At 42.4% G+C, this 27,979-nt stretch overlaps 1 protein-coding gene across 13 annotated transcripts in view; it reads right to left on the bottom strand.

Moving 5' to 3' along the window:
* The window catches only part of phldb1b (pleckstrin homology-like domain, family B, member 1b), a 93,210-nt gene that overhangs the window by 62,485 nt on the left and 2,746 nt on the right, over positions 1-27,979 (bottom strand). For 3 of the 13 annotated variants that reach the window (XM_055895972.1, XM_055895967.1, XM_055895978.1), the window contains exons 1-4: positions 24,995-25,310; positions 11,975-12,076; positions 7,303-7,426; positions 3,611-3,781 (exon numbers count right to left, since the gene is read on the bottom strand). In XM_055895972.1, coding sequence (XP_055751947.1) covers positions 3,611-3,781; positions 7,303-7,426; positions 11,975-12,076; positions 24,995-25,081 — 484 coding nt within the window. In that variant the 5' untranslated portion in view covers positions 25,082-25,310. Of the gene's footprint in view, positions 1-3,610; positions 3,782-7,302; positions 7,427-11,974; positions 12,077-24,994; positions 25,326-27,979 lie in introns of those variants that run through there. The other 10 variants (XM_055895968.1, XM_055895971.1, XM_055895964.1 and 7 more) reach the window with 6 other exon arrangements.

Genomic DNA, 27,979 nt, shown 5'->3' with positions numbered 1-27,979 from the left:
TAGCTATATCCCCGCTCAGATTTACAAGACAATCCAGGTTGGGGGACACCAGGAGATAGCCAGTGTCATCATTAGCCTCCAACTGTTAGCTCTCTCGCTACTGTCAGAAAATTGAATGTACTATTGTGTACCTTAGTAGCGCTTCCCTTCCTCCTCTTTTTACAAAATCTTATTTACATTGACGGCCTACCCCGGCCAAACCCTAACGATGCTGGGCCAATTGTGAGCCCAGCACCATCCGTCCATGTATATACGTATATATATATATATATATATATATATACGTATATATATATATATATATATATATATATATATATATATATATATATATATATATACGTATATATATATATATATATATATACGTATATACATGTATATATATATATATATATATATATATATATAAGGTACCAGTCAAAAATATAAGGTACCAGTCAAAAGTTGACACACCTACTCATTAAAGGGTTTTTCTTTACTTTTTACTATTTTCTACATTGTGGAATAATAGTGAAGACATCAAAACTATGGAATAACACATGGAATTTTATTTTATTTAACTAGGCAAGTCAGTTCTTATTTACAATGCCAAAAGGCCTCCTGCGGGGACAGGGCTAGGAATAAAAAATAAAATAAAAATATATAGGACAAAACACACATCACGACAAGAGAGACCACACAACACTACATAAAGAGAGACCTAAGACATCATGTACTAACCAAAAAAGTGTTAAACAAATCAGAATATATTTTATATTTGAGATTATTCAAAGTAGTCATCCTTTGCCTTCATGACAGCTTTACACACTCTTGGCATTCTCTCAACCAGCTTCATGAGGTAGTCATCTGGAATGCATTTCAATTAACAGGTGTGCATGGTTAAAAGTTAATTATTGTAATTTCTTTCCTTCTTAATGTATTTCAGCAAATCAGTTGTTTTGTGACAAGTTAGGGGAGGTACACAGAAGATAGCCCTATTTGGTAAAAGAACAAGTCCATATTATGGCAAGAACTGCTCAAATAAGCAAATAGAAACAACAGTCCATCATTACTTTAGGACATTAAGGTCAGTTAATCAGGAAAATTACAAGAACTTTGAAAGTTTCCTCAAGTGCATTTGCAAAAACTATTAAGCGCTATGATGAAACTGGCTCTCATGAGGACCGCCACGGGAAAGGAAGAGCCAGAGTTACCTCTGCTGCAGAGGATAAGTTCATTAGAGTTACCAGCCTCATAAATTGCTGCCCAAAGAAATGCTTCACAGAATTCAAGTAACAGACGCATCTCAACATCAACTGTTCAGAGGAGACTGCGTGAATCAGGCCTTAAAATGGTCAAATTGCTGCAAAGGAACCACTACTAAAGGACACCAATAATAAGTAGAGACTTGCTTAGGCCAAGAAACATGAGCAATGGACATTAGACCGGTGGACAACTGTCCTTTGGTCTGATTAGTCCAAATTTGAGATTGGAGGAGGATGTAACGGCTTTCTTCCTGGGGTGAAGGAGAGGACCAAAATGCAGCGCTGCTAGTGTTCAACATGATTAAATAAAGAAGAGACAATAACGTGAACACTATACAAAATACAAAATAACAAATGTGAAAACCGAGACAGTCCTATCTGGTGCAGAACACAAAGACAGAAGACAACCACCCACAATCCCCAACACAAAACAAGCCACCTATATATGATTCTCAATCAGGGACAATGATTGACAGCTGCCTCTGATTGAGAACCATATTAGGCTGAACACAGAAACAGACAAACTAGACACACAACATAGAATGCCCACCCAGCTCACGTCCTGACCAACACTAAAACAAGCAACACACATAAGAACTATGGTCAGGACGTGACAGAGGAATTGTGATGATGTGGGGGTGCTTTGCTGGTGACACTGTCGTGATTTATTTAGAGTTCAAGGCACACTTAACCAGCATGGCTACCACAGCATTCTGCAGTGATACGCCATCCCATCTGGTTTGCGCTTAGTTAGTGGGACTATCATTTGTTTTTCAACAGGACAATGACCCAAAACACCTCCAAGCTGTGTTAGGGTTTTTTGACCAAGAAGGAGAGTGATGGAGTGCTGTATTAGATGACCTGGTCTCAACAATCACCTGACATCAACCCAATTGAGATAGTTTGGGATGAGTTGGACCGCAGAGTGAGCGAAAAGCAGTGAACAAGTACTCAGCATATGTGGGAACTCCTTCAAGACTGTTGGAAAAGCATTCCAGGTGAAGCTGGTTGAGAGGATGCCAAGAGTGTGCAAAGCTGTCGTCAATGCAAAGGGTGGCTACTTTGAGAACCTCAAATACAAAATATAGTTTAATTTGTTTAACACTTTTTTGGTTACTACATGATTCTATATGCGTTATTTTGACTTGACAGAGAGAACTTGTTGCGAAGGGGAGTGACTCGTGATACATCAGAGAGAGTGTACTTTGTTACAAAATACAGCACTGAAGCAGATACCATTAAAATAATCATTAAAAACAATTGGGGAATCATCCAAAGTGATACTCTACTACGCCAAGTCTTCCCAGAGCCACCAGTCTTGAGCTTTAATAGATGTCCTACCGTAAATGACAAATTACCTCACAGCTATCTTCCTGGTGACTCTCAAAAAACTATACCACAAACCCAGGGGCTCTTTTAAATGCAACCATTTCAGAAATATTTCACAGAAAAAACATTTTGTTGACACAGCTTCTAAAATGGAGTATCACATCAAGCATTTCATTAACTGCAAAACCACTCATGTCATCTAGAGATTGGAATGTCCACAGTGCAAGGTGTTCTACATTGGACGAACAAAGAGACGCCTTCAAGACCGCTTAGCGGAACACAAGTACGCCATACGGGTAGGCAATGAAGACTACCCCATGGCAAGGCACTACGAGTCCTTACACCATGGCAACCTTGCCTCCCTACAAGCAATGGGTATTGATCATGTTCCGGCCTCAATTAGAAATGGGGGCCGTCTTGAACAGCTAAACCAGAGGGAAAGTACTTGGATTTACAAACTACAGGCCACTAAGTACCCTGGTTTAAATGAAGATATGGATTTACAAACTACAGGCCACTAAGTACCCTGGTTTAAATGAAGATATGGATTTACAAACTACAGGCCACTAAGTACCCTGGTTTAAATGAAGATATGGATTTACAAACTACAGGCCACTAAGTACCCTGGTTTAAATGAAGATATGGATTTCTCACCCTTCCTGTAGGGTCGTGATAGGTCTATTTATTGTCATCTAGTGGACATTTTGCTCCATTGCCCTCAGCTATGTTTAGACTGTTGTCCATGTTTACTGTGTTCTAGTGTACTATGGAAAAGATGGCTCTCCTATTCTTGGCATTTTGCCCAGTTTCCCTTCCTCCTATTTTTTTCCTACGCATTATTGCATTATTTGATGTGTTCACTATTATTCTACAATGTAGAACATAGTACAAATAAAGAAAAACCCTTAAATGAGTAGGGGTGTTCCAATGTTTGACTGGTACTGTATATACAGTATATACAGTATATAGTAAACAAATACTCCTTGCCATTGAGGTTCATTTCAGCGAGTCAGTTTGTTGGTAAGGAGCCATACCTTGTGACAAGCGGACCGGTTTGGTGACAGGAAGCCCGTCTGCGGCACACTGGTTCCCACAGGGGTGCAGAGTGATGATCCCTGCCCGGTTCTCTATGTAGCAGTGCTGGGCGGCAACTCCTGGGCCCTGGATGCTGATGTCCATCGCCGCATGGCCCAACGTTGTCCTGCCTTTAGGAGCAACACCCAGAAGAGTATGAGCAAAATATGGACACTGTAACTGAGAGATTCTAGCCTGGTGGTAGGTAGCCTGATCTGTTCATACAATAAAAGGAGTTGGCTAAAGAAGTACTCAAATATTACTGCCAGGCTAGAATGATCCCTCAATGTTCATAGAAGCAGTCTCATCAAACTATGTTGCAAAGAGAATAATGTGGCTGTATGTTGACTGTGGCTGTATGTTGACTGTGGCTGTATGTTGACTGTGGCTGTTTGTTGACTGTGGCTGTATGTTGACTGTGGCTGTATGTTGACTGTGGCTGTTTGTGGCTCTAAATTGACCCTCAACTACAGTGTTTTACTTATTGTGTACAACGTCCATGTTGTTACTGTATAATGACAAAGTTACCTATTAATTAAGTGACAGAATAACTTGCAAGAGAAGTGAAACCCTGAAAATAAGTGAATGATTACGTAATCTTGTTTCATTCTGGTTTAATCCGTTGTACAAGTCTTTGTAACTCATGGCGAGAGTCAATGTCATATCCAGCAGTCATTCATTAAACTAGGCAGACATGCTAAATAGAAATGCTTTGTTGCTAAATCACATTCCACCCTCCACAACCCCCTCCTTCCGCCCAACACGGACCCTGTCCAGCCTCATCTCTACTGGGGCTCCAGATAAGAGGAGAAAACCCAGTGGAATGTCACATCACAGTGCAACACGCATTCTCATTCTCTCCCCTCTGGACCAAGGCTTCCTCCCAAATAGCACCTTAATCCCTATAACGTGCATTACTTTTGACCAAGGCCCATAGGGAATAAGCTGCCATTATATAGGGTATCTGGTGTCATTTGGGATGCAGCCTTTTCAGTGCATTCCATACCCAACTCCCCGCAGAACTCCAGACAAACCGAGAGGGGCTTGGAGAAAGGAATTCCCCAGATGAATGGGTAGCAGTGGTGGACATTGCATGAGGTGGGGTGGGGGTACTAAAGGGGTGTTAGGGAGGGATGGTGGTGGGGGTTGAGGTCAGGGACAAATTGTGGTGTAGATATTGGTGGGGACGAATAGTAGACAGAGGGTCCACGGCCACTGGGGACATTTTTTGGGATATATTAAAACACATTTCATGCAATTCTACACAGGTTGATATGACTTATTATGCATCTCTTGGGTTGTTTTGCGGGGTATATGGAGTGGTATTTTGAATACACAGTATAAGTGGAAGGATAACTGAAAGGCCTCCCCCCAATCTTTGGAGGGGGGGACAGCTAACCTGCATTTCAACCCATTTTGCCACGGGACAGAGAGAAAAATGTGCAGTTTTATAATGCTATTCTACACATTTTGTAATGAGCCTGAGAGAAAATGTTGCAGTTTTAAAGCTATTTTCCTGCAATTCTACATATTTTGCCATGAGGCTGAAAGAAAATGCTGCTGTTTTACAGTAACTGTGTGGCTACCCAATGAGCATGGGCTACCCAATATGCACCGGGTCCTCTGTTAGCAAGGTTCCGCTAACAATGGACCCTGTGCAAATTGGGTAGCCCGTGATCATGTTACCCAAAGTAATGAACTACTTCCGAGATGGGGGCGAAGGACATTGTGTACCGGTGTCCTAGCTAGCTAGCTACTTCCATCGTCGTAATGTTAACAGAAGTTCAAACTCTTGCGGTAGCTACCCATAGTTGATGCAAACGTAGCCACATAGTAATTCGTCACTATGGATCTGACAGAACCTACAATGGAACTTGTGTATATTGGGTAGCCGCATCCGGCCAGTGAAAATCTCACTTTTAAAAGTTAATTTTCTGTTAACTCATACCCAAGTAATGTTGTTGACTCATCCCATACTCGTACTTGTGTCCAAAGCATAAATTGGAGAGAAAAACACTTCAAAAACCCCACCTCAAACTTGTATCTCAAACAGACTATTAAAAAAATGCTTGCTATTTTCTCATAGAGGATGATGTCATCCTCCTAAGGAGGAAAAGCAGGCCAATCAGTGGTCTACTCACATTAATATTTTGTTGTTGTTGGGGAACGCCCACACCATTCCAACACAGAAAGTTGCTTTAAATGAAAAACATTTTTTTTTAACTAGGCAAGTCAGTTAATTAAGAACAAATTCTTATTTTCAATGACAGCCTAGAAACAGTGGGTTAATTGCCTTGTTCAGGGGCAGAATGACAGATTTGTACCTTGTCAGCTTGGGAATTTGAACTTCAACCTTGCGGTTACTAGTCCAACGCTCTAACCACTAGGCTACGCTGCCGCCCCAGGACTGTTTAAGCATCATTAATTACCATTTTGCTGGACAACTGGTGAAAGGAAGGAAAACTATTTAACTTAATTATTGGTAATATTTCACAGAAATCTGGAAACATTGGACAGTTACATTAAAGGTCGACTTTGGGCAAAAATGCAAAAATAACGGTTTTATTTACAATTTTTATTTATTACATTTTTATGTATTATTAAAAAAAAATGCATGAAATGACCTGGTATGATGGTGCATTGATCAAACCAGGTAATTTCATGCATTTAAAAAAAAAAAAAAAAAAAATGTGAATAAGATATTTAGCTACAGAAGTGCCATTTCTTACTGGTCTCTACTTACTCCGTCCAAAAACAAATCCTGTGAAATTACCTCAACACATACTGGAGAAGTTACTGGCTACCTACAAGTGGCTAGCTTAGCTAATGACCTAGCTACATCGGTTGCGGTGTGCATGACCAGAATGACACATCGATAAACCTCCAGGGGCACACCCCATTTCTGTTTGAAAATTGAGAAAGAGGAGGAATTGGACAGTTTTTTGTGCCCAAAGTCGACAATTAAAGAACATTTCCTGCAATTCTACACATTTTGCCATTGCTTATGACGTATGATATCTGGGAGGGCCCCCATTTTTAAAAATTAATTATTGGGGGGGACGAATCAGCCTGTTCTGCCTTCGGGCAATTTCAACTATGGGTTGAGGGGTTATGGTGGGGGCTTTCAGAGTGCTGCCCCCTCCCCCCGCTGTCACATGGTTCCGAAATAGAGGTGACAACAGGGTCAGAGCACAGCCTATTCAATCCTGCTGGGACTGAGGTGTGTGTGTGTGTGTGTGTGTGTGTGTGTGTGTGTGTGTGTGTGTGTGTGTGTGTGTGTGTGTGTGTGTGTGTGTGTGTGTGTGTGTGTGTGTGTGTGTGTGTGTGTGTGTGTGTGTGTGTGTGTGTGTGTGTGTGTGGGGTATAGCCAATAGAGGTTATAGTGGTACTGAAGTCAACACTGCAGGGTGAAGGACAGGCCACTGTCAGTTTTACGCTCCTGGGGATGATGTGTGAGCATATGTATGTTCCTGTATTATGCTCTCCATTAACTGTGTGCACGCAAATCCTCACTATTCAAAAGCACACATGAAAGATCAAAAGAAGTATAAGAACCAACCAAATGCTCACGCATCTGATGCTCAAGCCTCAGAGTAACTCAATTCCTTTACATTTCACTATTGACATTTGGATAGAAGAAATATTAGCTCACCTTCAGGAAGGGGCAGCAGTGTGATGGCCGTACTGAGACGGCCACTGCCCAGACTGACCAGATGGGGGCGCTCTGCCTGGACCTTCAGCCCCTTGCCGCTCTCAAACAGATCCAGTGGCGTGCTCTATGAACAGAAAGGTCACAGACTCAATTATCAGTCTATTAAATCCATTTGGCCTCACATGGCAGTCTACAGTGCATTCGGAAAGTATTCAGACCCCTTAACTTTTTCCACATTTTGATACGTTACAGCCTTATTCTAAAATGGATTAAATCGTTTTTTTTCTTCAATCTACACACAATACCCCATAATAACAAAGCACAAGCTTGGCACACCTGTATTTGGGGAGTTTCTCCCATTTTTCTCTGCAGATCCTCTCAAGCTCTGTCAGGTTGGATGGGGAGCGTCGCTGCACAGCTATTTTCAGGTCTCTCCAGAGATGTTCGATCAGGTTCAAGTCCGGGCTCTGGCTGCGCCACTCAAGGACATTCAGAGACTTGTCCCGAAGTCACTTCTGCGTTGTCTTGGGTGTGTGCTTAGGGTCGTTGTCCTGTTGGAAGGTGAACCTTCGCCCCAGTCAGAGGTTCTGCGCGCTCTGGAGCAGGTTTTCATCAAGGATCTCTATTTACTTTGCTCCCTTCATCTTTTTCTTGATCCTGACTAGTCTCCCAGTCCCTGCCTCTGAAAAACATCCCCACAGCATGATGCTGCCACCACAATGCTCCACCGTAGGAATGGTGCCTGGTTTCCCCCACATGTGACGCTTGGCATTCAGGCCAAATAGTTCAATCTTGGTTTCGTCAGACCAGAGAATCTTGTTTATCATGGTCTGAGAGTCCTTTAGGTGCCTTTTGGCAAACTCCAAACGGGCTGTCATGTGCCTTTTACTGAGGAGTGGCCTCCGTCTGGCCACTCAACCATAAAGGCCTGATTGGTGGAGTGCTGCAGAGATGGTTGTCCTTCTGGAAGGTTCTCCCATCTCCCCAGAGGAACTCTGGAGCTCTGTCAGAGTGGTCACCTCCCTGACCAAGGCCATTCTTCCCCGATTGCTCGGTTTGGCCGGGCCAGCTCTAGGAAGAGTCTTGGTGGAACTTTTATCAATTAAAGAATGATAGAGGGCTCTGTGTTCTTGGGGATCTTCAATGCTGCAGACATTTTTTGGTATCCTTCCCCAGATCTTTGCCTCGACACAATCCTGTCTCGGAGCTGTACAGACAATTCTTTCGACCTCATGGCTTGGTTTTTGCTGTGACATGCACTGTCAACTGTGGGACCTTATATAGACAGGTGTGTGCCTTTCCAAATCATGTCCAATCAATTGAATTTCCCACAGGTGGACTCCAATCAAGTTGTAGAAACATCTCAAGGATGATCAATGTTAACAGGATGCACCTGAGCTCAATTTCGAGTCTCATAGCAAAGGGTCTGAATACTTATGTCAATAATGTATTTCTGTTTTCTATTTTTAATACACTTGCAAAAATTTCTAAAAACCAGTTTTTGCTTTGTCGTTATGGGGTATTGTGTGTAGATCTATGAGGACAACTTTTTTTTAAATCCATTTTAGAATAAGACTGCAACATACCAAAATGTGGAAAAGGGAAGGGGTTAAGTTGTATGTTAATGATTGGAAGCAGACTTAATATCATCAAATATTTTGGAAAAGCTAAATGGGATAGAGAATAGACCTTTAGACAACTACCCTCAAGCTACAGTTGGCCTTTTGACTAACCATTAACGCACCCCAATGGACGGATGCTCCCTTACACTGCAAAAGACAGTCACACAATACATGTTCACTACCCAGACAAACAGTCAGGACATAACACAACATTATATGACCATGTTGGCTATTTAGAATGATCCCTTTCATTATTTCTCTATTCATAAGCACAATATGTTTCAACACTGTTTTAGCAGCTACACTGGATCACAGGCCTACATTACGGTTCATTTCATAGCCCAGGGACATCCAGCCTGTATGAATGTCTCCTCTGTGTGGTGGCATTGCTCTAGCTGACTGCTGGTGCTGTTTACATATCGCTTTATACAGAGAGAGTGTGAGCTGTGAGGGAGCCTAGTTATGCCCGCAGAGCAAAAACACCAGCATGGGGTTTTGTGCTTTGGGAGAAGGAGGAGTTGTCATGGTAACAGCACTCACTGGAAACCGCTGAAGCACTGAGAGCTGCAATTAAGAGACATTACTTCCTGGAAGACATTTCATATGAGCTAAGTTGTGAAGAACCTCTTTGTCATCATCATCATAACATCTCTCTGAATGTATAGCACACGTGGGGTTTGCATTTAATTTTAGTCCAAATGAATTCATTTGATGCCTAGGCTACTCTAACATTGTACTGCAGAAGACTAGAGGGAGTAAAATGGTTGAGCCCAGTTATCATTTGCCCAATGTATGGCATGCTACTTTGAGTCTGTTGCATATCCTTGCTGATAATCTTTCTCGTTCACCCGCTTTCCAATCAACCCGTGCACAGCAAGCAGCGTTGTGACAGATCATGAAGTCAGCCTCACTGTTGGGTGGCCACCCATGGCTGTCCAAATAGGATGATCTACTTTCAATTAGATCGATCAGTTAAAGCTGGGTGAAGAGGATTGGGGTGATAGATGATAATAGCTTTAACGCGTAGGCCAGCTAGCAGTAGTGACCAGATGCAGTAGATGAGGGCCTAGGAGTGCCGTGGGAGATAGCGTAATCACATTTTAGTAATAGGCTAGTAGACTAGTAATAGGCCTAATCACTATGCCCCCATTTTGTAGTAGGTGATGAAATGTTGAAATCCCACATGGCCTCTTTGTCACTGTCTACTGGCTCTCATCATGGTGGTGTTCAGTAGGCACAAAATGTTTTAAAACGGAGTGAAACAGAGATGCTACCCAAACCTGTCCAATAGAAATAACGATTTTCATATTCCATTGCCAATTTGTTTTTGCTACAGTGTGCCCTACTGAACACAACCCCCAAAAATCCTCATTAAACCTTACTGAGACGTCTCTGAAAAAAACAAGTGTTTCCTGCTTGATAGGCCAAAGGCCTACTGTAACAAGTTCAATCTCTTCTATCAGCCTCCCTTTGATATTTTTCACTTTGATCTCTTATGCTGGTTTAGTCATTGTCTCTCTCTGCATGTCAGTATAGGTTACTGTATTAGTGGCAGCCAGCTGCAGTTTCCTGTGTGCTACTGCTCCCCTGTGGCACTCCAGAGCTCTGAAACTCTGTCTACTGCTTTAAGCCCTGAGCCTATCCTCCTGCCTCCCGCTCCCTCTCTATATTCATCCCTCTCTAACTCTCCAGCCCCTCTCCCTCGCTCCACCTCATCTTTCTCCTACTTCACGTTTCTATTATCTTCCTCCCTCCATGCTCTCTCTCTCTCCTCTCTCTTCCCTCCCCCTCCCTCCCCCCTTTCAAACTACAAATTGCAAATTGCATTGTGGACCACCTGACTTGATGTACAGCTGGTGTAGGACTATATTACCCAGACAGGAAGAAGACATTCAATGTCAGTGTCCCTTTAATTACAAACCCAAATGTCTGGCAGTTTGCCAAGCGCTGCCATTTGCTCTCCATGCCCATTATAGCTGTTCCTTCACCTTTACCTTGATTGGTAGGTTGTTTCAATCTATATTTATCTATAGCAGGGGTTTTCAGGAGAAGACTAGCAGCCCATTGTGCTATAAAGTTGTAACACACATTAGGAGACTCAGACTTTGATGTCTACTTTTAAAAAGCAGTGATCTGTAGATACACTGCATCATATCACACCTGGATTCAAATACTATTAGCAGTACTTGACATGGGCAGGAGCTCACTGGAACTGAGTACCGCCACCTAAAATGTTCTTCTTGAGTCTCTGCACCTTCTTTAAAATATTAGCTCAAAAGTTTTGAGGAGTTCCTGCACCTAAATATAAATGCTACCGGGATCAAAAATAAGTATCGCCACCTATTTCAGTCCAAGTCCAAGTCACTGACTATTTTACATCTTTCAAATACCTTAAGCGTTTGCTTTAGCCTGCTTGTAGTGCCAGATGGGCGGAGTTTGCACTTTTTGACTATTCTATTGGTTCCATTGCGCCAGGCAAGCTCAATCAAGCCCAGCTAAATTATTTCAAATGATTTAAAATAGTATTTGAACCCAGGTTTCAACAATACAGAGCCATACCAACCCCAGGTGGCTACAGAGGCAGCTTGTTGTTACAGACCCATTGTTCTCCTATCTAGATAGTCTTCAGGGAGCCTTGACATGTCACGTCAGTGGATACAGTAATCAAGAGGAGAGGAGAAAATGCCGCGGGTATGGTTTGACATTGGGAAAATTCAACAAAATTTGAAATTTCCAACGTCGCTTGCCAAGTTTTTAGCATCACTCACACAATGGCCTCACAGTCCAAGTACCCCTCCCCATTAAGAGAACACTCCTCACAGAGTGGTAGTGAAGGGCAGGCTGTGGTTAGAGAGAGATGGGACTGCAGAATACACACACACACACACACACACACACACACACACACACACACACACACACACACACACACACACACACACACACACACACACACACACACACACACACACACACACACACACACACACACACACACACACACACACACACAAGCACCGCCCCATAAACACACACACACACACACTCACCTGTAACACCTGATGGGTTTGCCTTCCACACTCAGGCAGGTTCCTGTTCAGACTGTCCATATCTACTGCGTTGTCAATCACCCCCTCTGACACATGAAGATCCTATGGAACAAAACACAACACACCTGTGAGAGGATCATCTAACAAACAGAGAAGAAAGGATTGTGAAGGATTCAAAGGCCTTCTGCCGTTACTGACTCCTGCTGTTTACAAAAGGCAACATGGATCATACTTTTTAATCTACTTTTTGTGTCTCTGTCTTTAGTCTCGTCTTATGTGGCGTTTATACTGTACATGCACGGTCAATGACATGGGTCTATACATTACAGGTGAAAGAGAATGGTCCAGAATGTGTTAACTAGCCATGGCCAAAGGGACTGTGAAACGTCAGACCTTACAAGTGATCAATGAGTACTCTCAGAGAAAGGCAGACCCTGCTGATTGGGATTCCCCCTTCAGCCCCTCTCAGCCAGGATGAGTCAGTAATGTGATTCATTAGAAGAGAATACACCACACACAGGGAGACAGACAGTGTACATATTCTGCTGATATCCCATATTACCTCACTGAGCCAACAGACAGAGACACAGGGTGATCTCCCCTGAGACCTAACACAGGAATGCATTGCAGCCTTCTTGCGTCTGTCTGTCTGCCCTCCCTTTAGTCTCTACTGCACCCACCCCTCTCCCCCACTCCCCTTATCCCACAAATTCCTTCTCTCTTATTCATTTATTTTTGGCTTTTCCACCGAGTCAGCCCAGAACAGATCGCTATACATACTTTTCCATGTCTGTATTTGTATGTGTCATAAATGACCAGATTTGACAGTGAGCGTATGTGAAACTAAGACAATACTTATGCACCCATTGTGGGAAAATTAAGTTGAGAACACCACAAGTAAGGTTATGCAACACAAAATTATAGTCATCTTTGTACATTTAAGTGCCTTGGACCACTAAAATGATGTGCAGGGTTGGTAAATACACTACATGGCCAAAGGTATGTGGACGCCCCTTCAAATTAGTGGATTAGGCTATTTCAGCCACACCCGTTACTGACAGGTTTATAAAATCGAGCACACCGCCATGCAATCTCCATAGACAAACGTTGGCAGTAGAATGGCCCGTACTGAAGCGCTCAGTGACGTTCAACGTGGCACCGTCATAGGATGCCACCTTTCCAACAAGTCAGTTCATCAAATTTCTGCCCTGCTAGAGGTGCCCCGGTCAACTGTAAGTGCTGTTATTGTGAAGTGGAAACATCTAGGAGCAACAACGGCTCGGCTGTGAAGTGGTAGGCCACAAAAGCTCACAGAACGGGACCTTTGAGTGCTGAAGTGCGTAGCACGTAAAAATAGTCTGTACTCGATTGCAATATTTACTACCAAGTTCCAAACTGCCTCTGGAAGCAACGTCAACACAAGAACTGTTCGTCGGGAGCTTCATGAAATGGGTCTCGATGACTGAGCAAGCCTAAGATCACCATGCGCAATGCCAAGCATTGGCTGGAGTTGTGTCAAGCTTGCCGCCATTGGACTCTGGAGCAGTGGAAATACGTTCTCTGCAGTGATGAATCATACTTCACCATCTGGCAGTCCGACGGACTAATCTGGGTTTGTCGGATGCCAGGAAAACACTACCTGCCCGAATGCATAGTGCCAACTGTAAAGTTTAGTGGAGGACGAATAATGTTTTTCATGGTTCAGGCTATGCCCCTTAGTTCCCATGAAGGGAAATCTTAGCGCTACAGCATACAAAGATATTCTAGGCGATTCTATGCTTCCAACTTTGTGGCATCAGTTTGGGGAAGGCACTTTCCTGTTTCAGCATGACAATGCCCCCATGCACAAAGCGAGTTCCATACAGAAATGGTTTGTCGAGATCGGTGTGGAAGAATTTGACTGGCCTGCACAGAGCCCTGACCTCAACCCCATCGAACACCTTCTGGATGAATTGGAACGCCGACTGCGAGCCAGGCCTAATCGCCCAACATCAGTCCCCGATCTCACTAATGCTCTTGTGGCTGAATGGAAGCAAGTCTCTGCAGCAACTTTCCAACATCTAGTGGAAAGCATTCAAAGAAGAGTGGAGGCCGTTATAGCTGCAAAGGGGGGGACCAACTCCATATTTATGCCCATGATTTTGTAAAGAGATGTTCGACGAGCAGGTCTCCACATAGTGTATGTTTCTGATGTATCCCAATCCACAACATAGATTCAAATGTTCTTTATCATCAAGTTTATCCTGTTAACGTGATAGAGCTCTGAAAAAATGCACTAAAATGTCTGATATTACCTATAGAAATGACAAAAATGGATATGTCAACAAACAGTTAAAAAAAACACTATGATCAGAACAAAACACTTCAATCAAAGTTATATTTCACATGACTATACCTACTAAGAAACTACTGTGTGTGTGAGACCGAGTAACCTCATGATATAGCCATCACGTCCCTTGTCATATCTTACAGTGCAGTTGTAGGGCTCTCCGGTAATTACCTTTCACTAGTTGTACAGCAATTATACGGCCTCCATTGCGAAAAGATTCTTACTCTCAACTACAGAGTGAGCAAATTAGTGCTTCCTTCAAAGCTGCTACAGTACCTGCTACTTGCCAGCAGCTCTACATATTGTTGAGGTATCACCTACCTCAACAATCACCCCTGATTTGTTACATGCTCCCATTCACTGCACGGACCTGTCTGTGCTTGCTACGCTGAACTAAGCCCACAATCTTGCCTGGCAGCCACAAGCCCTGATAACAGAAGGAGAGAGGGATGGAGAGAAGGACAGAGACAAAAAAGGAAGAGAAAATTGAGAGAGGATGAGAGGTGAGGGGTAGAAATAGCCTTTAGAGTGATTATACGGTATTATTAACACTATTAGGGAAATATAAACATGCAATAACTCAGAGAGTGTAACTGCATGAAGGCAATGTAGGTCATCTGGAGAGCTGGATAAAGAACATACAATAGGCCATCATCAAACTCTGTCTAATCCAATATATCTCTGTGATCTAGTCTGGTTTGATCTGATTCCAGCCCCTATTCTCAGCCAGTTCCCACCACATACCATCACATTCATCAAAGCCTCATCTCTTTCTCTCTCTCTTTCTCTCTTTCTCTCTCTTTCTCTCTCTCTCTCTCTCTCTCTCTCTCTCTCTATCTATCTCTCTCTCTCTCTCTCTCAAAACTGTTGACAACCTTTTCTCTAAAGATGCGCTCTACAGAACCAGCCCACTGCTAACTACACACACAGAGATTAAAGGAGAAACAATGCAAAGCATGGCACTTTTCTTTTTTTTCAAACTGGAGTGGCTGCTATAAAGGCAGGCATTGTGTTCCATCGAGCATGCATGGATCTTTCCCTCACACATGAAGGAATCTTTTTTGATGGGGATATGGGAGGGGAGCCATCGAGTTGAATAGCAGAAATGTTGGAGGGAGGGAGGGAGCTTGTGGCTTGCTGAAGGCATGCGAGTATGGGCAAAAGCGGGGCATATTGTTTCCAAACCCGAAGTCCCACGACTGTCCCAGGAGACAAACAAATCCGTCACTCAAACACGTTGATGACAATCTGGGAGAATTGGTGAATTTGGGAATTTCTTCCCTATTTTCTTCCCCTAGTCAAGACAGAGAAACTCCTAAACATCAGCTGTAGTGTAATACAAACTTCCTTGACACAACAACAAGATATTACCTCCGTAGACATCCTATGGTAGCTTATGTAAAAATATAATCTCACTACTGTCCAAACATACCATTTGGAGGTTTCATCATGCATATGAAAACACAATATTCTCCACAGATTCTCTACCCATGGGCATGAATTTCCAATGAAGAGACGCTTTGTACGCTTCCGAAATGCTGATGCGTCGGAAATAAATAGCAATTAGAATAGAAATTAATAGTCTCGTATGGAGTAAGGTAATGATTGGCTGCCTGTTCCTTCCTACCCAGAGGATTACTCAACACTGGCATTAGAACTGAGGTGGGCTGGAGAGAGAAAGAGAGACAAAAAGACACACACACAAATACCCTGGTGTTGCTGAACAATCCATCAATTCTCTTACAAATGCCATATCTGCTCACATGACAGATTTACTATAGCATCCTACTCCTTGTAGTTTATGATTCTTGTAATGAAATATTCACTCTCTCCATAAAATGTAAGCAGTCTCTGCCTGAGACCTGATGTGTTTCTCACCCGGAGATGTTTCACTCTTAGAAAACATCTCTGTAATCATCTGTTCTAATATTCACACTAGCATACTACCTAGAATGAAGCAATGTATTGGGCTCATATTCTAGCTAAGTGGTATGTTAGTATGTACATTGGAACGTAGCCTACATGTCAGGGAACAGGGTAGAGAGGACAGGACAGTAGTTCTGTAGTAGGCACCATGTACAGCCTACTATAGGAAACCAAGTGGCTGCACATAAATACTTGGCATTTCAGGGAACATATATTTATGGCAACAATTGTACTCTGCAATGTCCCTTAGCGCTTCACAACTGGATGTGGCTACAGCCAAACAGCGCCTTCTGTTTTTAGAGCGAGGCCACAAATGTAGCAAACTACCATGGGAAGAGTTTCAGCATGTATCTTTTAGGCAGCCTTTACCAGATACCTTAAATCAGATGGTATAAAGAAGATTAATGATACTTGTGCAATATCCACAATGCAAGGATATGCCTACAACAATTCAATTCAAGAAGGCAAAGGTAAAAATGTCATCCCCTATGAATGATGCACTCCGAGTCAAACAGATCAAGAGATATGAACATCTGCCTGTTATAACTCCACTGTGTGGTCGATATGAATGTTCTTGCATATGTTGAGTCTTGACAGTGTTTGCAACATGTGTACCAAATGTTGTTACAATACGAATATACTTGACTGATTTATATGCATTTATGTGTCATACCACGCCCATATGAATGTTTATTGGTCAATAGCGAGGTTAGGGGCATGACCTTTAAAAGTTTGCATTTTCAATCGCCATCTGGCCAATCAGTGTATTTTTGTAAACGCCAGATCTCTATGGCAAGACGCATCATTCACCCAAGTTTAGTCAAAATCAGGCCAGTGCTGTCTGACATATGTGATGTGATGAACATACGCACTTACTAACGCGTGGAGACAGAGCCACAGGCCCCTCCCCAATTTCATTGTGGGGGACAGTCAAGACGTTGCAATAGTCTACGTACCGAGGAGCTAGGGTCAGTTTGTCATATCCAGTATAATTCTTCTGTCTTATCTGGTGTCCTGTGTGGAAGTATGCTCCCTAAAATTCTCTCTCTCTCCCTCCCCTCCCGGATGGATCTGAACCCTAGGACCATGCCTCAGGACTACCTGGCCTGATGATTCCTGTCTGGACCCAGTCCACCTGGTCGTGCTCCAATTTCAACTGTTCTGCCTGTGGCTATGGTGTCACGACTTCTGCCGAAGTCGGTTCCTCTCCTTGTTCGGGCGGTGTTCGGCGGTCGACGTCACCGGTCTTCTAGCCATCGCCGATCCATTTTTCATGTTTCATTTGTTTTGTCTTGTTTTCACACTCAATTCCCTAATTACATGTTGTATATGTTCCCTCTGTTTCCCCCATGTCCTCGTCGGGAATTGTTTATTGTAAGTACGTGTGCATTGTGTACCAGGTGCGATACGGGTTTTGTGCCCATGTGTTGGTTGTTTTTTTGTATGCCGGTAGTTATGTTAATTAAACGGCTCCGACTATTTACCAAGTTCTGCTCTCCTGCGTTTGACTTCACTGCCACCAGTTACTCACCCCTTACATATGGAACCATTACCTGTTCACCAGATGTGCTACCTTGGCCCTGATCTGCCGTGTTTGTCTCTCTCTCTCTTTCAATTTAAAAAAAATTCAATTCAATTTGCTTTATTGGCATGACGTAACAATGTACATATTGCCAAAGCTTACTTTTGATATTTACAATATGAAAATAATAAGAATCCAAATTGTCAGCAGGACAACAGTAACAACAATAACCAAGGGTCAAAAATAACCATACATTGAACAATAACAATAAGCATATAGTAGAGTACATGTGCAAGTTGATTGGTCTGTCAGACACTGTCCCTCATCTTATGGCCGTCAGCAATGTAGTGCGCTGCCAAACCACAGCTCTCTGCGTCCTCCCCCAACAGGATGGGTAGCCTACTCTCATCAGAGAGGTCTTTGAAACCTTGAATGAGGGTTTCAAATTTGGGGAAATGACAGTCTCTAATTGTTTTATATTTTTTACATTTTGTAAGGAAATGCAGCTCCGTCTCAGGTTCTGCTGTTGTGCAGTGGTTGTGCAGCCTTTCCTCTACAGGGAGCCAGTTTTTCCTGTGTCTACCCATCTCAATGGCAAGGCTGTGCTCACTGAGCTTGTACTTTGTTAATGTTTTTCTAAGGTTTTGATCAGTAACCATGGTCAAATAGTTTGCTATGGTGTACTGTCAATTTAGGGCCAGATAGCACTGCATTTTGCTTGTGCTGTGTTTCCCAATAAGCAATGTAGTTTTGTTTTGATTGTGTTGTAATTTGGTTTATTCTGATTGATTGGATGTTCTGGTCCTGGGGCTTCAGTGTGTTAGTAGAACAGGTTTGTGAACTCAGCCCCAGGACCAGCTGGATGAGGGGACTTTTTTCTTTGCTCAGCTCTTGGCATTGCAGGGCTTGGTAATGATATGAGAGGGGGTCACTGTATTTTAGATTTCCAAAACTTAATTGCTCTTTTTGGAGTTTTTATTATTAGTGGATATTGGCCTAATTCTGCCCAGCATGCATTGTTTGTAGTTTTCCTCTGGACATGTAGGAGAATCTTACAGAACTCTGCATGCAGGGTTTCAATGTGGTGTTTGTCCTATTTGCTGAAATCTTGTTTTACAAGTGGACTCCACACCTCGCTGCCATAAAGTGCAATTGGTTCAATGACCCATTCAATTAGGTATTTCAATTTGAATTCGTTTTTTTAATGGCGTAGAATGCCCTGCGTGCTTTCTCTCTCAGTTCATTCACTGCCCCATTAAGGTGTCCAGTTGAGCTTATTTTTAAACCTAAATAATTGTAGTGTGTGCAGTACTCTATATACACTGCTCAAAAAAATAAAGGGAATTTTTAAAGAATTTTTCTTTATTTTTTTGAGCAGTGTATTTTGTACCTAATGAGAACTTTGGTCTAATTCCCAGAGATCTGAATTTTCTCTGGAAAATCATTATTTTCGTTTTTTTGTGGTTTACTGACAGGGCCCAGGTCTGGCAGTATTGCTCTAGCAGGTCCAGGCTCTGCTGTAGGCCATGTGCTGTGGGTATCATCTGCGAAAAGTAGGCATTTAACCTCTGAATTGTAGAGCCTAACACCAGGGGCTGAGGATTTTTCTAGAATAGTGGCCAATTCGTTGAAGTAAATATTGAAGAGTACAGGGCTCAGATTGCAACCCTGGCAAAGGCCCCGCACCTGGTTAAAGAATTCTGTTATTTTCTTGCCAATTTTAATGCTGCACATATTGCCAGTATACATTGATTTAATTATGTCATATGTTTTACCCCCTACACCACTTTCAATAACTTTGTAGAACAGTCCTGTATGCCAAATAGAATCAAATGCTTTTTGGAAGTCGATAAAGCAAGCGAATATTTCGGTATTATTTTGGTGTACATGTTTATCTATCAGGGTGTGTAAGGTGTAATATGATCAGTCGTGCAATGTTTTGGTATAAATCCAATTTGGCTTTTACTCAAGACATTGTGCTTATTAAGGAAGTTTAGAACTCTTACATTTATAATACTACAGAAAACCTTCCCCAGGTTACTGTTCACACAAATGCCTCTGTAATTGTTAGGGTCAAATTTGTCTCCATTGTTAAAGATTGGGCTTATGAGTCCTTGATTCCAGATGTCATGGAAATAACCTACACGCACAATCAAATTAAACAGTTTTGATATAGCCAATTAAAATTTTGCACTCGTGAGTTTGAGCATCTCAATTAGGATGCCATCAGGTCTGCATGCTTTTTTAAATTTGAGAGCCTGAAGTTTCTTATAGAGCTCCTGGTCAGTAATTGGGGAGTCCAATGGATTTTGATTGTCCTTTATAACTTTTTCTAATCCATTAAACTTCTCAATGAATTTTGTATTGTTCTGCATTTGTGTCAATTTGTGTTGTAGAGTGTTTTAAAATGGGTTGTCCATATGTCACCATTTTTTATTGCTAATTCCTCTTGTTTCGATTTTTTTTCTTCCAATTTTGGCAGAAGTTGTTTGTGTTTATGGACTCCTCAAATAGTATCAGCTGCTTGCTGTTGTACTGTGCTTTTTTGGTTCTGAGTGTTACGTTTATAGAGTTTTAAAGTCTCACAGTAATGAAGGCGTAATTCACCATTATTTGGGTCTCTGTGCTTTTGGTTGGATAGTGTTCTAAGTTTTTTCCTTATAATTTTACAATCTGCATCAAACCAGTTGTCATCTGTGGTCTTTTTTGTTTAGTTTTTTATCAATTTCAATTGTGCTTCTTTTGCCGTTTGCCTGAATAAATAGTTGATGTTTTTTACTGCTAGATTGATGCCTTCTTTACTTTGAGTGAATGTGCTATCCAAAGTTAAAAGTTATCTAAGAGTGTTTGGATATTTTGCGCAAAGGAACACATCTTTTTCTGTCAGTACAAGTTCTTTTTTCATTTTTAACCAAATGTAATATTTACCAATTTTGAGGGGATCATTTAGATTTTGTATTTCGGATTTGTACCAAATGATCAGTCCTCCAGAGTCTCTGCCTCTATTGACAGAGCTGTGTTTCTGTGATGGCACAATTATATCTCTGTAGCCTATGGGACAGTGAGTGACACCATGTCTCCTGCAGAATGATGACATCAACATCTTTAAGTCTCTCTCTCTCTCATTATTTGACCCTTCAGGTCATCTATGAACATTTGAACAACTCTCATAATCTTCAACCTGCACAGCCAGAAGAGAACTGGCCACCCCCCAGAGCCTGGTTCCTCTCTAGGTTTCTTCCTAGGTTCCTGCCTTTCCAGGGAGTTTTTCCTACCCACCGTGATTCTACATCTGCATTGCTTGCTGTTTGGGGTTTTAGGCTGGGTGTCTGTATAGCACTTTGTGACATCTGCTGATGTTAAAAGGTCTTTATAAATAAATTGTATTGATTGATTGACATACTTCTTTATGTGATAGAACCAAGTGATATATTGAGGGTTACTACAGCCATTGCATCACAAGAAAGCACACAACCTACTGAAACAAAGTGATACTACAGATCTAGGAGATGAGACACAACCCGTCGCCAATGATAAGAATACAACACAAATCATTTCCACAGTTACAACATGCGATGAACAGTCCTGCTGCACGTGGCTGTTTAACTTGGTCTGGTTTCCACTCGGTGGACTAGTAAACTGCTGGTAAACTCTTAATAACATACAACATAAAGCATGTTGAAGGGTTCATTTAAAATCTGTCTCTGAAGAGAGAGCAATATATTTAAATAGTTGTTGATATAGTCCTAAAGTGTTATGCATGTCAGCAATCAAGTTTTCAAGATATATAACTTTCAAAATACCTAAATACATCCGGTATGATGCAAAACGCAGCCTCATATGATGCAAAACGCAGCCTCATATGATGCAAAACACAGCCTCATATGATGTAAAACACAGCCTCATATGATGTAAAACACAGCCTCATATGATGCAAAACGCAGCCTCATATGATGCAAAACGCAGCCTCATATGATGCAAAACACAGCCTCATATGATGTAAAACACAGCCTCATATGATGTAAAACACAGCCTCATATGATGTAAAATGCATCATACCGGCTGTTTTCCTTTAATGCAAATAGTTCCATTGATAATCACAAAATCTGATTGTTATTGTTTCCATCTGGGTCATGTTCAGTAGAACACACAGTTTTCATTGGACAAACTCAGGTAAGTACCTCTCCATTTCAAAACGTCAAAACGTTTGTACCTGGGACAAGTAGGAGGGGTATATGTCCTAATATGTACACCATACAGGGGGCTAAACAGTGAGCAGCATCAAAGGCTTCCCTCCCTACTCTCCTTCTCTCTAACACCAGTGAGATATATGACTGTTTATTATAGGCCACATAGAACAAAGGGAATCTGCAATAGGCAGGGTACAATGACAGTCAGGGTCAGTGGTTGAGGTTGGTCAGTCTAACCTAGTAACAAAGAGAATGAGAAACAGTACATTTAATTTGTACAAACTGAGATTATCTACTTAACTAGATAACTGGCCCCACAAGTTTGGATTTAATTAGAATTTTCACGAATCATTGTAAAAACCATTCAAAGCTTTCAAATCATAACAGAAATCTAAGAATAGATTAATGAACAGCATTGGTAAATGGGATACAGCCAATGGATGTGGCTTCCCAGACAGAATAAAAGGTTTCCACTTTTGTTTTTGCGCATGGCTAAAAGTGTTGTTTATTTAACTAAAGTTATGGTTGACATGTACAGCTAAAACGGGCTAGTACGATGGTACTTTCTCGTCAAACTCTCCAAATAACATAAGCAAAAGCACCTATGAAAAGTTATTGTCTGATTTTAAAACAAGGTTGACGAAAATAGGGCTTGAGAAAGTCAACAGATGGACGTGTTGTGTGAACTGTGAACCATATAAGAGACTGCATCTCTTCATGGAAGGATTCCGGAAAGGCAGAGTGACAGCAAGAGGAAAAAGATGACAAACAAAGAAGGACAGCTAGAAGAGGTTGACCACGACGGTTCTGAGTGTCACTATATGTGGACATCCTGTGTGGCCGACAGAGGAAGCATTTCCTGTAGGGCTGAGGCCAAGGCCAGGGTCCGATAGTGGCCTCTGTCACTTTCATATAAGGAACCGAAGGATATAAGGGACAGCACAATGATCTCTGTGTGTAGTTCGGGAAACCCGTCCAAAAGATCAGGATGCAAGAGACTAAAATGCAAACGGGACTTTTAACATTTACTAAGAACAGATGCAGATGTTTTAAACATTAAATTAGAGATTTGATATGTACAATGATCTCTCAACTAAATGGTCACTTACGCTTCTGATGCTGATGTTACAAGTGCAACTATTTCTGATTTACAATTAATCATTCTGTAGGAATAATAGGAGTGTCAAACCAACCGACAACACATGATGATATCAATATTGACATGGTCTGCATGACCTGGAAAAGTTTTTGTCATTCCTTCCTCAGCTGATGGTGTGCTCAAAACACACAGGCTCAGGGCCTTGGCCCAGAGCTATCCGTTTTGGACCACAGCCACTCTCTGCTGCAGGCTAAACACGCCACCTGCTCCACTGTGGGGAACAGCAGAGCAACAGAACACAGACTCACAGATCGTCATACCCTTTGTGAAAGACATGTGTCATAATGCTTTATAACTTATTTATACATTTTCAATTGATTTAAAATGGCCATTATTCAGTTAATTGTGATCATTATGCAATGATAAGACTGTATAATGGGTCATACATTCTTATGACAAGTCTTACAATGCATTATAGCCTCTTCATAATCCCTGTTGGTCATTACGATATGGGATATGTTATGCTGTGTGACTGATTCCTCACCACTGCACTGACATCACTGAACAACTCATACCAGCAAATACTGGAACTACAGTGATGTAGCTCAGTGGATAGAAGAGGAACGCTATAATTATTGGATTAACGTTTCCATACAAAAATATGTCCTTCACATGCAAAACACAAAGCGCTATCTAATACATGCACGACCAGCAAGGCAAGGTTGACTAAAACTAAACCCCTGGCTTAGATGCCAGGTCAACCGTTAGGGAGTGAGTCATTCTTTCTCCGGCTCCAATATTTCCTTACTACCATTAGGGGATAGGGCAGGGGGAGTTAGAGAGTTAGAGTGGTACCATGGTACTCCAAATGCGGGTCATTGCTCAAAAGTTCCGTTGATTTTGGCTGTTTGTTTCCCAAAGACACAGAGCTCTACAGGAATTTCAGTGCTGGTCGGCACAAAAAGCTATTTTCAATGTCCATAATCCCCCAGAGGAGAGAGGGAATGGACTAGGCGACTGGACCCTCCTCCACTCCACTAGGTTACAGGGCCCAGCCGTCCCACACCGTTGCCCCACCACACATGCTGATACAGACAGCACATGGCCAGGGAAACCCCCAGGGAATTATTGGACAATGTGTGTGAGAACAGAGCTGACCGACAGCCTTTGGGAAACAGATATCCTAGCCAATTCTCTATGATGTAAATAGAGAATTATCGAGAGAGATAGAGTGAGGGGAGACCATGTTGATTAGTATACATAGCTGGTCTCCAAATGTAAAATTTCTACTTTCCATTTCCACAGTCCAACTGTTTTTGTAAAAAATTATGTTTTAATGAATTATTTTTTTCCTTATTTTTTAAACCTTTTTTTATTTTTCTCCCCAATTTTGGTCTTGTCTCATCGCTGCAACTCCCCAACGGGCTCGGTAGGCAAAGGTAGAGTCATGCGTTCTCCAAATCATGACCCGCCAAACCACGCTTCTTAACACCAGCCAGCTTAACCCGGAAGCCAGCCGCACCAATGGGTCGGAGGAAACATCGTTCAAGTGACAACCGAGATCCGCCTGCAAGCACCTGGCCCGCCACATGGAGTTGCTAGGGCGTAAGTAAAGCCCCCCAGCCAAACCCTCCCCTAACCCGGACAACGCTGGGCCAATTGTGCGCCGCCCTATGGGACTCACAGCCGGTTGTGATACAGCCTGGGATCGAAACTCAGACGCCTCTAGCACTGTGATGCAGTGCCTTAGACCACTGCACCACTCGGGAGGCCCCCAACTGTTTTTGTTATACAATGAGAAATAAAATGACAATCAGTTACACTACTTTAATCTAAGCTTCTGAGCACGTCTTACAACATGCCAACTATGAATCTCACTAAAGTATCCAATTCTTTCTTAACTCTTTTATCCATCTATACATTTCCATGTTTACAGCTCTATGCTCCCTCTTACCTTTGGTACAACCTGAATTTTAGTATGGACCTTTGACGCCAGGAGTACTCTGACCCCAATGTTAGCTGGACAGAGATAATGCTCCATCTCTCAGGTCAGTGTCCTCAGCTGGTCAGTGGGCAGAAACACCGGTGCCATGGCTTTCTGGATCCTCAAAACAGGCTGTCCCAGGACTTGCTCGGTGTACACACAGTTCCTCTTTCTTAAACTGAAAATTCTCCAAATGGAAACGACAGCAGGCAAATGTAGCACTTTCCTCTCTCTAAGTGAGTCAAAAGTCTGTAACTCGATACCAGCCAGGTGACGTTTGGCTGGAGTGCCAACCGCTGCCAAACTCTTTGGTACCAGGCTGTGCCTCTCCAACAGTATTTTGACTGACGTATTGGTCTATTCATTAATCTTGCAGTCCCTCTTAAGAAATAAAAACAGACAAAGAGGTGTGGCGAGCCAGGAATTTGAATGTGGTGTTGCCAGAATAAGCTGAGTAACAAGTACACAGGGCCCTGTGTGTCAGGGCAACAAAACAGCAGCCACCCTCCCTCCTTTTTGGAGTTGAAAGGCAGCCCTTTCACACAATATGCTGCTTGTCAAGAGTGTCACAGACCCACCCTCCCCTCTCTCCCTTTGACTCTCACTTTGTCCTCATCATCAAGTGGCAAATGTCAGTCAATTACAAGAGAGAGGTCTTCACAAATTAGTTCAGAAACGCAGTCTGGTCTATAAAGGAAAAGGGGAAATGTGTTGGCTGTTGTTGTTGCCAAGGACAGCACTATGAGAAGACGGAGTAACAAGGAAGAGGTGGAAGCAGGGTGGGGGGAGGAAACGACGGTGTGGGATATATCCCTTTGAGTAATGGAAACTGCTCCTCTGGATGGATGGACAGCCATCCTCTTCTCCCCCTCCACTACATTCAAGAATCTCCTTCCCAAAACAACTCTATTTCTGTAAGGTTGTTCTTTTCTTTTCTCAGTCAACCATGTCTTCTTTTTCTTTGTGTTCTTGAACGTAGCCCTGTTTCTTTGTGTTCTTGAACGTAGCCCTGTTTCTTTGTGTTTTGGAACGTAGCACTGTCTTTCATTTTTGTTAATTGATTTCACCTGCGTTTGTTTCTCACCTGGTCTCATCAGCTCCATATTTAGTTCAGTTCTTTCTGTTTGTATGGTTGTGAGGTATTGTTTGTTTTTGACTGCCTACCTGTGTTTGACCATTGTTTGCCTGCGACCACGATTCCTGCGTTCTGCGAAGGCTTAATAAACATCTGCCATGCTCTGCGTGTGACTCTACACCCTTTTCTCCCTGAGTATTCATTACAATTTTGAATTGTTCATGTTCAGACAACATGCAGAGCGAAATCACAGATTCCAACCTGGTGAATATGAATTGAAAGGCTGCAATATATCAAAGTACTCTAGCTCTTGTTTTGGACAAGCATCTTGTGTTCATATGTAGTCAAATGATGTGGCCTATAATGAGACATTTTCCAGACAAGTAGCCAGAGAGAGAGTGGTTTCTTTGGACAAAGTGACAACAGGTTCCCTGTTCAACTGCGGTAAATGTTACCAGTGACTTACATGATGACATCTCGTTTGGACCGCCAACCATGTGTTACCGTGACAACACATCTCGAAAACACCCCAACGATCAGTCTTGCGTGTTCTCAGATATTGCACCAGTAATAATGATGACCAGCTAATGTTGGGTTTCATTGATTGTGAACTAACTACCACCAAACAAATCTGTGAATCTTAATATGGTTAGCAGAGGCTTTTATCTAAAGCAACTTATATAACTGTCAATTTTGACAGTGTGTGTATATCTGGACCAAGAAGGAATGGAACCCACAACCCTGGTGTCGTGGTCCCGTGTGGCTCAGTTGGTAGAGCATGGCGCTTGCAACGCCAGGGTTGTGGGTTCAATTCCCACGGGGGGACCAGGGTTCAATTCCCATGGGGGGACCAGGATGAATATGTATGAACTTTCCAATTTGTAAGTCGCTCTGGATAAGAGCGTCTGCTAAATGACTTAAATGTAAATGTAAATGTTGCTAGCCCCATCCTCTGGGGAACCACCAATTCGAAGATATCGTTGTGAAGACTTAAGATCAGCTCACTTCCCAAGTTCTTGCAAACAGGAAATAACCGACTATAAAATAGAAAAAAGATTTCAAAGGACGATTCAGTCTGAAACTGAGAATGTCTTTGTTTTGGATGAAGGGCTTGCCTCGAGGCGAGGAAAAAAAGACCAAGACTGAGGAAAGGAAATCACATGAGGAAAGACCTTCAGGAAAGGTCATCCAGTCTGCAGTATCTATACAGATAGATATCGCCTGGTAGTGTGTGAAGCCCAGATGTTGCAGCTGTCGGAAAGGCCTGAGGTCCCCGGAACACACAGCTGTTTATAACAATAACACTCTCTCACAGACAGGTATCATCACAGCTTGGGAAACTACTCATTAGATAAAAGGAAGACAGATATACTATACTGAACAAAAATATAAACGCAACATGTAAAGTGTCGGTCCCGTTTCATGAGGTGAAATAAAAGATCCCAGAAATATTTCATAGGCACAAAAAGCTTATTTCTCTCAAATGTTGTGCACAAATTTGCTTACATCCCTGTTAGTTAGCATTTCTCCATTGCCAAGACAATCCATCCACCTGATAGACGTGGCATATTAAGAAGCTAATTACGGCACGATCATTACACAGGTGCACCTTGTGCTAGGGACAATAAAATGCCACTCTAAAATGTGCAGTTATTTCACACAACACAATGCCACAGATGTTTTGAGGGAGTATGGAATCGGTATGCTGACTTCAGGAATGTCCACCAGAACTTTTGCTACACTTTAATGTTAATTTCTCTACCATAAGCCGTTTCAGAGAATTTGGCAGTACGTCCAACCGGCTTCACATCCACAGTCCACGCGGAACCACGCCAGCTCAAGACCTCCACATCCGGCTCCTTCATCTGCGTGGTGGTCTG

The sequence above is a fragment of the Salvelinus fontinalis genome, chromosome 33 (assembly GCF_029448725.1).
Source record: "Salvelinus fontinalis isolate EN_2023a chromosome 33, ASM2944872v1, whole genome shotgun sequence".
Lineage (NCBI taxonomy): Eukaryota > Metazoa > Chordata > Actinopteri > Salmoniformes > Salmonidae > Salvelinus > Salvelinus fontinalis.
Note: the sequence above shows the minus strand (reverse complement) of the source record. Positions and strands in the feature narration are given on the sequence as shown.